Genomic DNA, 16,527 nt, shown 5'->3' on the forward strand with positions numbered 1-16,527 from the left:
GTAAACATCTATAGATCACCTTGCTCAGTTAGCTTTAATCAACAGTGAGCAGCGTTTGTTCAATTAGCCGGCTATAGCTGGTTAGGGAAGTTTGGTTAGATGGGAAGTTGAGGCCCGATTTATATGGTCTCGGCTACCCGTGACAACCCTCCCCCCCAGTTACCCGGGCGAGCTAACTTTTCACTTCTATCTTTACAAAATTCAGCCGACCGTTTACATGAAGTTGTGCACTCGTCTCAGAATGAGGGAAGGGGGGAACGGAAGGAGGGGCAGGGGGCGAGTTGTCTCACCTCGGCAGGTAAAGTAACCCTGGCAGGTGGGACAACTTTCTCTCATGTAAACAACTTGTCTCGCTCACCTGAGACGAGAAAACTCGAACGGAAAATGCGTGCGCATGCTATACGGTCCAGGATTTAAAGCTACTCTTTTCTTGCCGCCCGCTATTTTGTCGAATATGTAACCTGGCCGAGCCAGGGTTAGAAGATGTCAGATTTCATGTAAACGTTCTCGGTACCCGAAACCATAAAATGGGGCCTTAGTCAAGTGGGCAGTGTCTTACTTTTGGACGATGGAATAAGATGAGCTCGTAAGTTGCATTGGCTGGGAAGATCATGCCAGAAGTAACAGTCACCTTGTCCTTTTTTATTCGTTTAATCATAGCATCATAGCACGCTTAGAAATTGACCGCGATGAAAAAATCTCTTTAACACTACTGAGATTTTTATTTTCTAAAATCGAACAGAAATTTTATTCTCAATACCCTCACCTTCACATCTTTAAACCTTAACAATGTTCCACTTCTTCTCTGTGATTTTGCAAGATTAACAAGGGGCAATGGAAGCTTATTCTAACCTTCATTTCCAAACAGTTGGCTTTATAATTATATGGCATTTAAATTACACATTTCAAGGCGGGCATTTGAACAGACTATTTGAAGCAGATTAGAACTGAAGGGTAAGGCCTTATAGAATTCTAAAACGCTATTTTGGAACTGTTTAGGTAAAATTTCCGCACAGCCCCATACCATTGTAAAACAAATCTGTTTTCCCAATGGCAATGTATTATTTTAGTCATTGTTTTCTCTATTCAAGAACTGAATGCATAATGAAGTATGGGTCTGTGCGGAAATTTTACCACTGTTTATCTTCGGATCTAAGTCAGAATGCAGCAAGTTAAGAAAGAGTAAAATTATTGACGATTCCCCCGGCGAGTTTGTCATTGCGTGCGTGTTTTTCATGATATTACTTGTAATCTTCACGGTTGAACTGAACTGGATATTTTAACAAATTTGAATGCGGGTATTGTTGTTGTTTTTGTAGCAGTTGTTTTAAGTGTTTTTTTTTTATTCCACACTGGAAACTGATTAGCTAGCACATCATCCTGTTACCACTCGTTTGTCTCGCGTGTCTAACTGACATGTTTGACCGCTAAAATAAATTTTTCAATTTCGTTTCGAGGCTTATGCGTGAATTAAACGAATGATAGTTGCGTATGCCCCTCTTCTATTAACATTGGGCGTTTATCAAAGAAAAGTTTAAGTCATATATAAAAATGGAACATCAGTGGTCCCACCACACCCCTATCTTCTCTGCGTAAACACTCAGTCTAAAATGCACACTACAACGCTAGCTGGTCATGACTCTTTCTCAGGAAATTTGTGCTTTCTGATGCAAATCAAGTGGTCCTTTTTGGTATCAGCTATTATTAGCTATCTCAGTCTGTTGTGAGTGCTAGCCATCTACGTAGGAAATATCATGCAAAAGGTTGTTTTCCCCAGCTTGCGGTGTCAATCACTAAGCAAAGCTGACGTGATGATTGATTTGTGCATTCCCAAAGTTTTCATCCACCCCCTAAAACTGTGCAGGGACTCATGCAGCAGTTTACAAAGGGGGGGGGGGGGTACAAACTCAAGCAATTTTTTACTCTTATTTAAAACTCTTTATCTTTAAATCTAAGGTGCATTGGAACAAATTAACCACACAAATTTGAATGATTCCCTAATGAGGTGACATCACAGTAGTGTTTGAATGACTTTTCATTAGATCTTTACGCTTGATGTTAACCCTCGAGGTTTTTAAAAGCCTTTGTTTTTGTTGTTGCTTTTGATGTTGTCAACTTTGAAATTGATTGACGTATTAAATTTACCATTCGTAAATGAAATAGAATAGCTTCTAGCTTACTTGGCTTATTACTACGTTTTCCAATTTAGCATAAACAAAGAAAAATCAAGTCGAATGACTGACCACATCTATCTTTCTATGCCCACATAATCAATCTATCGGTGGTAATTAACAAGTTATATATAATTAAAGAAAACAAAAAAATATATATATAAAGTAAAAGAAATTGCCATTGGATGGGTTTCAATCGAAATTTTATACAAACTGTTCAAATACCTTCTTCTCCTTCCGAGGGCAAAGTGGTGCCTCAAGCTACTCATTAACAATAAGGAATGAGGTTGCACGTATAACGAGATCCGCCGTGCGCCAAAATGTTCTTAGACAGTTTTCCATTATCTTTCCCATCCGAAGGCTTAAAAACAGCACTGATTTTCATTCTAGTACATAGAGCAAATAAGTTCAAAGGATATAGAAAAGCCCTTCGTCAGAGCGATTCTGACTTTTATTTGTTGGCCATTAGCTGGGTTTAAGGAATCCCATGATACGTTTCTTCTTAATCACTGCCGTACTTAGGCCTTCACCAAATTCTCCTCTCATCAAGAGGCGAAAAAAACAAGTCAATCGTTCTGACGAAGGGCTAACGCTCGAAACGTCAGTTTTTTTACTCCTTACGGTGACCAATTTACGTTATCAACTCAGTTGTTCACACTAAATTACCTGCTATACTCTTCCACCGACGCAGCACCACAGTTTCTTTGGAAACTCACCCTGTTTATTCTTTTATCCGAGAAACTGTTACGTTTCGACGTGAAGCAAGTAAACCGGTCAACTATCGATAGGAAATCAATAAGTTGAAGTTAGCGTGGCTGACTTTTATCCGTTGGCCATTAGCTGGGTTAAAGTAATTCCATGATACGTTCCTTCTTAATCACTGTTGTACTTAGGCCTCCACCAAATTCTCCTCTCATCGAGTGGCGAAAAAAACATTAGAACCGATCTATAGCTTTTGCTAACAAGTCACCGGTTTTTGAGGTACATGCCTAGGGAGCAAGAAAACATGCTAAAAAAGAAAAAAACAACAACCAACAAACAAACAAAAAATAGAAAGAAATGAGTTCGCCGTTATTAGTAAGGGATACTAAATTTGTAAGAGTTTCTAGGTGCGTATTAGGTGGTTTAATACAAGTCGCAATGCAAAAAGAAAAAAAAAACCATACCACGATTCCACGAATGAGCGACAATGTATGCCTCTAAACAAATAACTACAATGGTTATGTTCATTACAATCAGATCTCTTTTCAATGATTAATCTCACTCACTCGTTTGTCATCTCCTCCCATCCCTGTCATTCGAGAGCGCGATAAGAGCTTTCGTTTACATTAGTGATCAACTAATATCAATTAGATTAAATTATCGAAGGGTCATAAAGCACGTTTCGGAATTTACTTGAACCATCGTCCGTGAAATTTCTAGAAGCTCTGACCATCTATAGCGTCTTTGGACTGATGACTATCAGCAAAAAATGAATCAAAATTTTAATTTTTTTCTGTAAGGACTATTATTTCGAGATAATGTCACTCCTTCAGATAGAATAAGCATCTAGAACACACGCACGTAGCCACTAATGTCAATTGTGGTCGTTAAAGTTATATATAACTCCTCATCTGCAGATTTCATTTTTATACTAGGGAAAAAATAGGTACACATAATGAACTACCTACAGCAAGCGCTTGAGACATCTACTTGTGCCAAGAGATTATATTCTCTTGCTTGTACTTAGAGACTGAATCCCACGGACAGAATTAAACCTCTCCGCTTTGGACTAAAAGTTCAGGCTTCCTTCTCAAACAGACTCCCTTTGTCCTCCTTCACTTAATCTGTTTTATCTAGTGCAAAGAGGAACGAGGCACTTTTTAAATGGCAGTTTTAAGTTGAATCAATCTTCCTAAACAGAAACTGTTTACATTAAAAGGAATGGGTTGCCCCAACCCTTAATTTGTTCTTCTTTAAGCATTTTATGATATCATGACCAATGCTAATTTTGCGTCGGTGATACGTTGCACAATCAGTTTAATAATTCAAACAGCGTCAATAGTGAAAGTATATTATTATACTTTAACTGAAAACTGGATGAATGTTTATCACTTCTTTCAAGTAATAATGATATAAAAATTCACAATACGATATGCCCTATGGCCGTAGAGAGGTTGGAAATGATAATGGAATGTTCTTCAAATTTTATGATTTGATCTCCGATTGATCCAAGAGCCATTCAAGTAACCTAACAGCCTTTGTCTCCGCTTCATTAAAATCAGTTTCTGCAGTCTCGACATGCGTCTTCAAAGTATTGTCACTTTCTTCAACATTTCTCTCTGACGTGGCTTTTACAGGAAAGCTTGTCTGTTTCGCATGCGCGCAGTCGAAAGTTCCCTTGCCTCTTACAGGTAGCTTTACCGCTGGATAACCTGCTTCGTGATAGATGAACTCATCTGACTCACCCATGGAGCCTGAATAGACAAGCGAAGGGAATGAATGCCCCGCTCCTGTATGCAAATCACGACGTTTTGTAAATTTTTCACTTGATAGGAAGGAGGTCGAGTAAAGTTTTATTGCACTTTCTGATGGGGATGGAAGGGAGAACCCTCCGCAATCCGCCTTCATTGGTCGTCTGATTTGTGTAAATGAGGGTTTTGTTTCCTGTGCAGAAACTGATGCAATATTTCTTTCCCCTCTTACCCAAGGCCTTTCTATGTTCGAGGTTCTTCTAATTTCCCATCCCTCGTGGTCATTCCACGAATGAATCCTTTTGAGACATTTAGTTTCCTTGACAGGTGGTGGATCACTTGTTTCTAAAGATTTTGTTATGACAGGAAAATGAATTAGCCTCGTTGCCACCTCACTGTTTGTCTCTTTTCGAGAAACATCTTCTCCTCGCAGCTTAGCGTGAGAGTCAGAGCTGTATTTAAGTAGAAATTTGAAGTCGTCTGTTATTTCCTGTCTGGAAGAGCTGTAAGATGAATGTATAGATTGTCTTTGGCCAGTTGAAAAGTTTCTGTGCAGTTCTGCACCAAACGAGCTTTGCCTTAAGCTGCCCATGGATCATGTATCATTGACGTTCAGTTTTAAGTGAAATTCTTTGTGGCTAGACGATAGAATGACTATGAATTATAATAACAATTTGCTGCAGTTAACTACTGGCAAGTACTTGAGGAACAATATTATAGAATGGGTCCAAAGCTCATCGCTTGGCTAGACACTGCAGTAATTTCTCTTCATCATATGCAAACCATTCCTCTCTCATCAAAAAGGTGGCATTCATGCTGTCACGTACGGAATGACTAAATCACCCTGGGGAGGAAATTGTTAATTTCATACGACTGCACGCATCTGAGATTATATATGACTTGATTTGAGTTTACGCATAGTCGCTTAGGACGTTTACCCTGAGAATAGTTCGTACCCCGAAGTACCACTAATTTTCTAAATATTCATCAACGACATATGCTCATGAATATGGTCAGACATCGTTTGCGAATTTTTTCGTGACATTGAAGAGACCTAATTCTACAACTTAAGCATAAAGGACCTTTGATTGACTTGTCAATCGACAGTTGAATCATCTAATTAACTTAAGAAACAAGAACCTTCCCTGCCAGTCATTTGCTTATTTTTTTTATTTTTTGTCCTTTTCTAAAATAGCACAAAAGACCATAAAGTTCGATTTGCAGAATTCGTTGAAGAGAGCTGTGGGTGCTTTGAGCGATTTTCCTCAAGGTAAGCCTCTTTTTCTGCTTATGCATAACATACTGATTTTTTTGTTCATATTAGTACTGGAAAACTGGGATGCTTATCCGTGAGCGCACTCGTAATCACTTAATTTCAACCATGGCTCCGGGTTTTTGTCGTTTCGCTGCGTTGCGTTGCGTCACTAAACCGGATAGGTATATAACGAATGACCTATGAATGAGACGCGGTTTGAAATATCACAGTGAATCATATTAGAGTCTATCGTTGCCTATTAATTTTAATTAACAGAAATTAATTTCAGTCTTAAAATCTTTTGATAATCAGGCCTGGCCAGGGAGGGGGGGGGGAATTGTAGTGGGATCCCCGATATAACTGACATAAAAATGGTCTTCTATCCAGAAACGCCTTCAGGTAAAACAAATTTGTAATCATAGGAATACAACTACACTTGGTTGCATGACTGTACCTTTAGATGCCTAAATCGTCGAAATAGTCAAACTTTTTTCTCAATAGTGAGGAAAATATAGGATTCGACGGCAATTAGTTCAGTGTTACACAAATGATCGAGTCAGCTGCATATATTCCAGGGAACGAGAAAAACTTACTTTGTCCATTGATTCACAATTAATTTTGTTGGATAATCATTCAGAGAAGCTTAGCGCAAAAACTTTTTTACAACAGTGTGGCTCTTTCCTTTGTAGTAATTAAATCTTTTCTCCCCATTTTCAATAAATGTTTTCCGGACGCTACTGGACACAACATCAGGAGAGGTTCTTGAGCGAAAATTAGGTTATTGTCTCTTCTATCAAAACACGCAAGAGAATACGATCATTTCAGGTTTTCATTTTGTTTGCTTCTGTTTTGTGTGTCTTCCTTGCGTTTAGCTAACTCCATTTGATAAATAAACTATCTGCATCACATGCTTGCTTTGATTAAGTAACTTTTTACAATTGTGATCTTCGCGGTTGAACTTAAGTTAAGATGATTGAAACTTGGACATTTATTGTTCTTAGTCTTGCTGATTTCAATGATGCACCGGAAATTAAGGCGCGGTCCTCTCAAGATTGCTAAACTGGAAGGTTTTCAAATTCGCCTTCTAGCTTATATATGGGTTCCACGAATTACAGATACCTCTGTTATCCTTCCACTGGCATTTGATGGAATCGTTTGATTTTTGTCATTTTCTTGTTGTACGAAAGTACCACCCAGGAGGGGTTATTAATACTTGGGATTCAGAAAAATTATGTATTTGTCTCCTCTACTAGAGCATGAGATGATTTCTTATGAGGTTTTTTTCGCTCCTACTTTGTCTGCAATCCTGTTTTGTTTGTCGCTCTTGCTGTAAAACTCCCGGTACGTTGTTTGCAAACCCTGTTTCGGGGTGCTTTCTGATTTTTCCCACCGCCACCTTACCTTCTCCAAAAGCATATGACTTATTCTGCTCATGAGAATAAAAGGCTGGTGCATCTCTAGCTAAATACTTAGGTTGCGGTTTTTACTTGACAACTATTATGTTTTAGTGGTAAGAGCCTGTTTAGACAATTCCGGTAGATAAACGATTTGTTATTGAACTCATCAATGTTTCAAACTGGAGTCTAAGTAAGGCAAATGAAACCAGTTATTCTCTCTTTCAGTTGATTTGCCCTAGCAATGTAATAATCAAGAAATTCTTTATGCCGGAGTTAACCTTTTAAGTTAATATCGTTATCTTTGGCCACACCCGTCCATTATGAGGCTTAGGCGAGTATTTAGTAAAGGTCATGGAAGGAAATTTTTCCCATTTGGGACCTCTGTTAGGGTGAAAAGCTAGCATTATAATTATGTTACATCTAGAGAGCGCATTTCCATGCGTTTTCATGCACCTTCCAATAGTATCTAGGAACTTTGAGCTGACTGCAGTTCGAAGTATATAACAAAGGGAAGTTCGAAACTTAATTATGAAACACTGATTCAGCGCACTTAATCTTCAGATCTCTGTTGTAATATTACAAAGCAATAACAAGAAGAATTTAAAATGATTCCCTGTGGTGAATTTTTTATGGTATACTTGTCGTTATCACGTTACGTAAGATCGTCGCGCATAATCTTAACCGAGAATTTTTACAGCCACTGTTTTTGTTTCCGCTGCTATTTATTTCTTTATTGTGCTGGAAACTGATTTTTGTATTTCAAAAGGTGGTTAAATATTCGTTTTTTTCGATGAAACAGCCTTTAGCCCACATAGTTGCATGCTTTGACAAACTGTGTGACTTAGCTTCTTGGCTTAGGCGTGGGTTAAACAAAGACAGCGAAGAAAAGGAACAATGCAGTTATTCATAAATCAAAACGAATCATTGAACCTTTGAAAACAACAGGTTTTGTGCTTATATAGTAAACCAATCGCAAGTAATTCAATAAAACATAATGAAAATTGCACGTCTTATTTTTTCCTGTCAACTTTTCGATTAGAATGAAAGAAAAATAATTGTGATGAAACGGCCATTTTTTTGGACAACTCAATTTTAATAAACTTATGTCTTATCTGTAACAGCTATATGTGAATTCACTGATGGTTAGGATTATCATTATACTTATCAATTTTTTAAAGCTGAAATCGGTTATCATAATTTATAAACGATGTTTTGGAGTAACAGGAAAAGCTAGAAGCTGCAATTGAATTGTCATCTCACTGACCTAGCCTTAAACCTTTTTTGACGACAAAACTTGTCTGAGAGTGATTGAGAGAGAAGGAAGCCGGCTGTACTATCGATAAAGCAGTCACTTGATATTGGCTGAATCTTGGGAAGAACCAAGGTAAATATTTTTTGGTTTTTGTGAAATAGTTATACTAATGTGATGATTCAATAGCTATAATCCATGATCTGTAGGAGAGAGTGAATAAAGCACAAAAATGATTATCTCATTGAAAGAAACTTCTTGCGGTTTGGTAATTGAGGTTATGAAGTTAGATTTCAGTATTGACGTAAGAATAACAAAATTATTCGTTCACTTTTTATCCGTCAAAATGATGTTAGCTAAAGACATGTGCAGTCGCTGAGTTATTTGATACCGTGCTAAATTTAACGCAGTCATTGAGGTCCAAAAGAGGGAAAAAATTATAGCGTGTTAAGCCATTTATTAAGTCACCGACGGATTGTGAGATACCTATATACCTAGGGGTAAGAATAGTGAAAAAGTCCTAAGTTTGCGGTTAACTAATTGTTTCTTCATGACCGTCAAGGTCACTAATCATTATTTTAGGATGCCTCGCTTAAAGTTTACCGGCGTTCTCGTTGTTTGAAATTGTATAATTACTGTGGAGTTTCCGATTACTCGGGTTTTATAATGCTAATGATGTTAGCTACACACATGTGCACTTGCTGAGTTATCTGATACCCTGATAAATTTAACGCAGTCATTAAGGTGCAAAAATCAAAATCAAAATGGGTAAAACTCTTTGTTGAGTCATCGACAATCCACGAGCCGGTTTGTGATATACCTACATACCTAGGGGCAAGAGTAATGGAAATGTCTTAAGTTTGCGGTCAAGTAATTGTTTCTTCCTGACCGTCAATACTAATAATCATGTTGTTGCTAAATTATGTTGGGATGTCTCGCTTAAAATTTACCGGCGTTTTCGTTGTTTGAAATTTATAACTACTATGGAGTTTCCGATTTTTCGGGTGTTATGGTGCATGCCATACACAGATTGATATGTAGAAACAGAACAAAACAAAACAAAACAAAACGCATCATTTATTTCTTCGATGGCTGTTTTGAACTAAGTTATGTTGGTCATAATAGTCATAATTATGCGTGGTTGGTAGTCTGAATCTACTGAATGAGTTAGTTAATTGAGTTCATCGCAGTTTCTTCTTGTTGCCATTATTCAAGTTTATTCTTCACCTTAAACTGTTTGATTTATTTTCACTGCGGCTGTTATTCCTTTACACGAAATAAACCTTGAGGTTACATGGATCTACCTAATAACAATAACAAACGCGAAGCAATTCTATAACTTCACACCTGTGGAGTTTTTAAGGACAGAAAATGACCTCCTTCAAAGTGCCTGATCACTGTCTCGCTGAGATTTAAAACTGAAATATTGAAATTTAAAGAACATCCGTTGGACTTTGAAAGTTAAAATCGCATCTCTTTGAGACAGAAAGCCTCCTTGCCTCTTCATTTTGCCTGATACCATTATATACCAAAAGGAGACAATTTTAAAAAGCCGGTAGTGTTTTTTAAGAGACGAAGGAAAACCAACGCTTATTTTAAAGCGATCTTCTTCTTTAATGACCATATACAACGAGGAATGGGCTTACCCAAAACTTTCAAACCATTTCTTTTACTTTCATAAAATTAGATAATCATTTCGTCTCGGTAATGCGTTCCGTTCTTGTCGTATGTAATTTATTCTCCTTTCTACGTATCTGGTATTCAGTGAAAACTAAATGTCACCTGTTAACACTCACAGTCTAAAATATCAAATAAAGAGGCAGAAAATGGCATAGGAAGGTTCTTAGCCTTTCACGAGTTGACGTTCGATTGATCCCAGAGCCATTCAACTAACATAACAGCCTTGGTCTCGACTTCGTTGAAATCAACTGCTGCATCCTCCACATGTGTTCTCAGCGCTTGTGCTTTATCGGTTTCTTCAACGCTTTCATCTGATTTGCCATCTGCAGGAAGGCTTATAAGATTCGCGCGATTGCAATCAAAAGACCCCTTGTCTCTGGGAAATAACTTTGCTGGATTGTCTGTTTCATCAAAAGTGAGTTTGTCCGACTGCTTACTTGGTGGGTTAATGAAGCCTGCACACACCAACGAAGGCAAAGGATGAGCCACTTCTGTTTGCGATTCACGACCTTCCACCAAGTTTACTCTTGATAGAAAGGCGGTCGTGTGAAGTTCTGTTGTATTTTCTTTTGAGATCGGAAGGGAGAGCCTTCTGGAATCGTTCACTGCTCGTTTGATTCGTGGAAGTGAGGATTTCGTACCCGTAAGAGAAAATGATGCGTCAGTAACTTCTTCATTAACCCACGGCTTTTCCATGCTTGAAGTTAGTCCAGTTTCCCTTCTCTCGTAATCTTTCCCTGAGTGTATCCTGTTGAGACTTGCAGCTTTCTCAAATGGAGAAATATTACATGTTACAGGGGATGTTGGTAGCGTAGGAAAACGAGCCAGCCTTGTTCTCAAATCACTGTTTGTTTCTTCAGCTGTGGCCTTTTCTTCCTCTCGAGGCTTAGGGTGAAATTTAAAGCCGTCGTTAAAGGGAAATTCAGACTCTTCTATTAAGTAATGCCTGGAGGAGCTGTAAGGCGAATCAAGAGAATGTCTTTTACCAGTTCGAAAGTTTCTTGGCAGTTCTGCAACAGAAGAAGTGTGCCTTATCCTTTCAACGGAAGTAATAATTTCCGTTAAAGACGTCTCTGGAAGCGAAGAAATACGCCGTCTAGTTCTAGGCTGAAACAGTTTTGTCTCATCCATGTTTCTTCTATCCGGCTTTCTTAATTAAAGTTCCTTGTAGGATTCTGACAGAGTAGATCCTTGTGATAATATGCAGCATATAAAGATCGACCACCTGACTCTTATAGGAGAATGTTTTTGACAAAGGTCTAAGAGTCCTTTGTTTGGCTAGACACTGCGTTAACTTTTCTGAATGTTTAATACTTCTACACCTGTCGTCTCCCGGAAATAAGGTGGCTCTGTAATCGCCGTTGATAGTCTCTTTTTGTTGCTTTGTTAGTTCCCATAGTCCAAGGTCTACTATTGACAAATGTTTCCCCTGGCCAAAAATAATGGCTAAAGAAAACAGATTCTTGAAAGCCGATCACAAGATTGCATCAAACAATGGAAACGAGTTCCATTTCCAGGAGTGCTTCTTTACCCTTGGTCAATTTTCACATATTGCAACAAATATGGTTGTTTTTGGACGCAAGTGACAGTGGAATATTAGAATCAAAACCGCATGAAAGGAAAGGTCGTTGGCCGCTTAAATTAATGGGACATTATGATTAAAATTAGACAATATGACATTTCGACGCGATTGTGTTGTTAAGAATAATGCGTATTCATTAGCAACCTTAAATGGAATTTAAAGATGCCAAAAAGTTCTTGAACTTTAGTTATAATTACCAATCGCAATTCTTTAGCTGCATAGCTGCATATATTTCCCACGCTTATCGACCACAGAGACAACTGGGCTATTGTTCAGGACAATAATATTTAAAAAAAGCATTCAATTATATTTACTCGTGACTTTACTTCAACGTCGATATTGAACTTCACTCAATTCAATACTTTTCACCATCAAATCACTTGCCTCAATAAAGTCCGAGAGTAATGGTGGTACAGGACGTCAGTTCCCGTTCTCTAAAATATCCGAATAACAATCATTCCCATATATTAGGGAGTGTTGAAATTTCCCTTTTCTGAGCAAAAAGATTGGTCAATCGTACCTTGGTCCCTGTGCAAAAGCCAATTTAATTACGATAGATTGTCCTTGTTCAGTCAACTGAAGGCGGAAACGTATGACCAATATATTTGTTTGTGTTGATTTAGTAGAAATATTCTTATTCTCTTACATGGTTTTAACTGAAGAATTATAAGAAATAAAGTGAGTATTACTGAATTATGCCCTTGCAACAACGTAAGGGTGTACCAACAGATTGATTCCAAAGTTTCTGATCTTGCTCGTGATAAGGTTCATTTGCTTTTGTGTTTATTCCTCCTTGCGCATGGTCGCTTTAGGCGCAATTTGGCTATGGTTCCGGAAGAGTGACCACCCTATACGTGTCGAAAAACAAGAATGCTATCAAACAACTGTATTGTGATTCCTTCGAAAGAAAAAAATGAAGATATTTTATTTATTCAATAATGAGTTTCAGTACAAGAAAGAGAGTGTCGACACAAGCTTGGAACTTGAGTAATCTCACGCTCTTTGTTGACGTTCTTTGTTGATATTGAAATATCCTAGTGTTCAGTCCATGACATTTGACAAATGGTTGCACTACCAGTCTGCACCCAGGGTTTCCAAACCAAAATAAAGGGAAAATTCTGAAACAGGAAAAATTAAATTTCGCAAGTTGCGCAGTGTAAAAGTTCATAAGTTCTACACTGCATCATCTCTCTATGCGTAGGACATATTTATGATTCGGGTCACTGGCGTGTATCAATTTTGCAGATCAGCAGAGCGTTTGAGTATCACGAATCTTCGTGACCATGGACAGCATTCTTCACGTCCTGTTAAATATCGATCTGTAAGGGTAGAAATGAGCTTTTTGGAAAAGAAACGATCATTAACGAGCGAAATCGCCGATGAAACTACAAAGAAAAACGGTTTTGAGGAACGGAGACTGCAAAAAAGACTTCAAGACATCGAGCGAAGCGCTTTGAAACAACAAAAGAAACGTAGCAACGAACAACTCGAATACGCTCTTGAAAACCTTTCCCTTGAAGATGTCAACGCATTCAACAGCCTCACAAGGAAGATTCTTAAATCCAGCTTTCTTCCTCCGATTAACCAAAAGCCAGCAGGTGGCTCAGGTGAAGGAAAACGTGGAAACAGGAATGAGATCTTAGCAGAAAGGCTTAGAGGCTCGAGAATGATCCATAGCTATCTTGATAAGCAGAAACAAAGATGGTTGACGAGAAGTTTGTCGGTTGACTCAGGACTCATTCCTCTTTCTGGAAATCGAACTGTGGAGGAAACGGAGTTGAAACCTGGCCCTTATTCAGCTTTTGTGAAAAGACAGCTTGCTGGCTCGCTCTCTGACGTATCCTGCCCAACAGTGTTTGCTGGCGCAGTCACCAATTTCAGTCACGTAGCTCAAGAAGGGCGCAAATTTGAGGATATAAAAAGCATTCAAAACACCCGAAGAGTTGATTTTGCTGACGATATCAAAGAGCAATTGGAAAGATCCCGGTCAAAGCCAACACTACGGAAAAGGCAATCCAACCATCACCTTTCATGTCAACCAAAAATTCAACACAGCTGCCTGAGTGATGCCATTGTATACAAACTTGAAATGCGAAAAAGGGAGCGACTAAAACTGTATCAACAAAGTGGCGATTCTTGTACCTGATACTAATTACAATGCCTGAGACAGTAGGACAAGAACTGATTTAAAACATTTTTATAGATTACTTAAAAGTATATTTGCCATCGTATTTATTTCAGCGTGTTTACAAATCTAGTTTCTAAGTTATGTATTTAGCTGCTGATCTTTTTCAATCAGTTTTAAATTAATAAAGAGTACATGTACGCATATCAACACATCTCTCTCGAGTTTTTTTGTTTTTGAAACGCTTAAAGAGTAAATAAACCGTTGATGTTTCATTCTGTAGATTTCTCACCGAACACTAATAGTATCAGAACTTTAAGGAGGCATGTTTTTAATCCCATGTGAGATCTAGTAGTGATTCACTGCTTTTCTGACCGATGAAAATGCTCATTTTTGTCGTCATGAAAGAATTAAAAAACTTTTATTTAACTGAGCTATGTTACTTCCTGGTTGAAATCGTCTTAGAAGGGCAAACAAACACTTATCAAGAAACTCTCTAGCAATTCTTAGTGATACTTCAGGTGAAAGTGTTTTCATAATCGACCATAGAGGTCAGTGGAAATTGCCCTATCGATATTTCAAAGCGAGAACTATATATTCTGAAACCGTACCACAGATGCTGGCGATATGGGAAAGTAAAGACAAAATTGATCACTTAATAATGAGTTTGATTGATCGAAAGTGCAATTGAGAGGTATGTTGTTCCTTCCGATGCGTCACGTCCTGATCATTGTATGGTGAGCCTGTTGAATGGTGTTTTATAGATATGATGATAGCTTCCCACCGCTAATGGCGAGCGATTACATCAAGCGTGGAACTTGCTGGGAAAGCCATCCTTGAGTTTGCGGTTTTCTTGGCAGGAATAAACCCGAAGACGTTCAAACATTGATTTCTTTTTCATTAGCAATGTTTAACTGGCGACACACTGATATACATGTCGGAAGATTTGACTTTTTGTCATTAGTTATAGAAACTATTTACAGATTTTATTTTACAGTAAAGCTATGTTACTGGCTGAGTGTGTCAGTTTTATTTTATTCTCTCTGAATGAAAGGCTGTTTAATTCAAAGCGCTTTCTTTGATGTAAAAATAAATTTGATGAAAAAGAAATTACATCGGCAACGGGCCAGCAAATTCATCAAGAATTCAATAAATTAAGGCGCAAAAAGCGCTTGCAACAACAAATTAAAATTAACTGAAAAAGAAAATTTTTGTGAGACTAATCTTGGAGTGTTTCGGAATGTGTTTGATAAAATATGAATGACCGCCTTCTTTATCGAATCAGTATTCACCAAAAAGCATAGGTTTACTTATAATCTTAAACAAAATCAATTGCAAGCCTCAGGGCGATGGTTTTCCGCGAGGGAAGGTTGTAGGTTATGCAAAATTATAAAAGGAAAATAAAAATTATATGGCAACTCTATCGTAATTAACGGCCCTTGAAGAGTTTAAGATTTTAAATATTCATAATCGCTTAAGTAAAGCTGATTTTCTGTCAAATCGAGGCACTCAATTGATGCCAAAGTGACATTCGAGGATCAACTAGTAAGGTACTGCCTTAATAGGCCGGGTGCAAGCTTTAAGTCGGTACCTTTGAACAGCAGCTTAAAAGTTGTTTCAGCGCGATTCCAATTCTTTCCAATTTGGACGTATGCTTCCAACGTTAAAGTAAGTATGCTCAGAATACTGGCATTATCATTCTTCAGATTAATAACTATAGAGGCCGAACTGACATATGGGATAAAGCCAAAGCTGTATTATGCTGCAAAATTGACACAAAAATCTGAGACGCGAACTTCAATCGAAAAATTTTGTGCCCCAAATTGAACTTAAATATGAATAAGGTAATTAAATTGATTTGTATGAGCTTTCTCAACAATTCCTTTAATCGACACAAAAGAATGTAGAGGATAACATGTTTGCAGTACTTGAAGGTTAATCCCTTCAAATGTCTTCGGGATTACGAAATTCATGCTAAGAAGATCTTTTAGGGTAAAAAAAGTTGTCACAAATTAAGACAACAGCTTATGTTTTCCACCCCTCATGAAACAAATTATGATTTGAAGATCCCTCCATATTATTCTAACACTGAAATCATAAATTACACAAATGGAAATATACTCTTGCAGCAATCGTTTTTTGAGGTATAAAAGTAGATAATATAAGATCAGTTCCATCAAATTTAGCAGAAGATTAAGTTTAAGAAAATAAGATTCCAAAACTTTTGACGTTTTAGTGTCAAGCTGGCGTCAGATTGCTGAGGTTAATCCTTTGAAGTGCAAAACGTTCTTTGGGAAAAAATTCCTTGTAATTAAAATCGTCTTTGTCTTCATCAGTTCAATTTCAAGGACGATGAGCGCAAAGGATTCATTGCCCAGGAAACAAAGTAGCAATAGTCGCATAAACAAACAAAACGCGTATCGAGTTCTTAGCCACGAACTTCAGTCACCCTCGACCGATCTTCTGCGATCGAGATACGACGATACACAAATATTTTGTGCTCGAGAAGCCGGCGGAAGCCATTTCAGGTCGCAGTCAGAAATCGTATATTCCCTTCAAGAAAGGGATGGCTCCCTAATCAGGGACAATCAAAGGTGTCAAGAATTTTGCCCCAG

General features: G+C 37.9%; 1 protein-coding gene across 1 annotated transcript; it reads left to right on the top strand.

The window, feature by feature from the left end:
- The first annotated feature begins 12,942 nt into the window (after positions 1 to 12,942).
- Positions 12,943 to 14,771, top strand: LOC131774466 (uncharacterized). Its single transcript, XM_059090490.2, has one exon. It carries the CDS (start codon positions 12,998 to 13,000, stop codon positions 13,931 to 13,933), a length of 936 nt encoding a protein of 311 aa, XP_058946473.2. The 5' UTR covers positions 12,943 to 12,997; the 3' UTR covers positions 13,934 to 14,771.
- The last annotated feature ends 1,756 nt before the right edge of the window (positions 14,772 to 16,527 follow it).

This window comes from Pocillopora verrucosa, chromosome 3 (genome assembly GCF_036669915.1).
Source record: "Pocillopora verrucosa isolate sample1 chromosome 3, ASM3666991v2, whole genome shotgun sequence".
NCBI lineage: Eukaryota > Metazoa > Cnidaria > Anthozoa > Scleractinia > Pocilloporidae > Pocillopora > Pocillopora verrucosa.

Coding starts and splice junctions, on each gene's coding strand:
- LOC131774466 (XM_059090490.2), top strand. CDS start 12,998: ATGATTCGGGTCACTGGCGTGTATCAATTTTGCAGATCAGCAGAGCGT.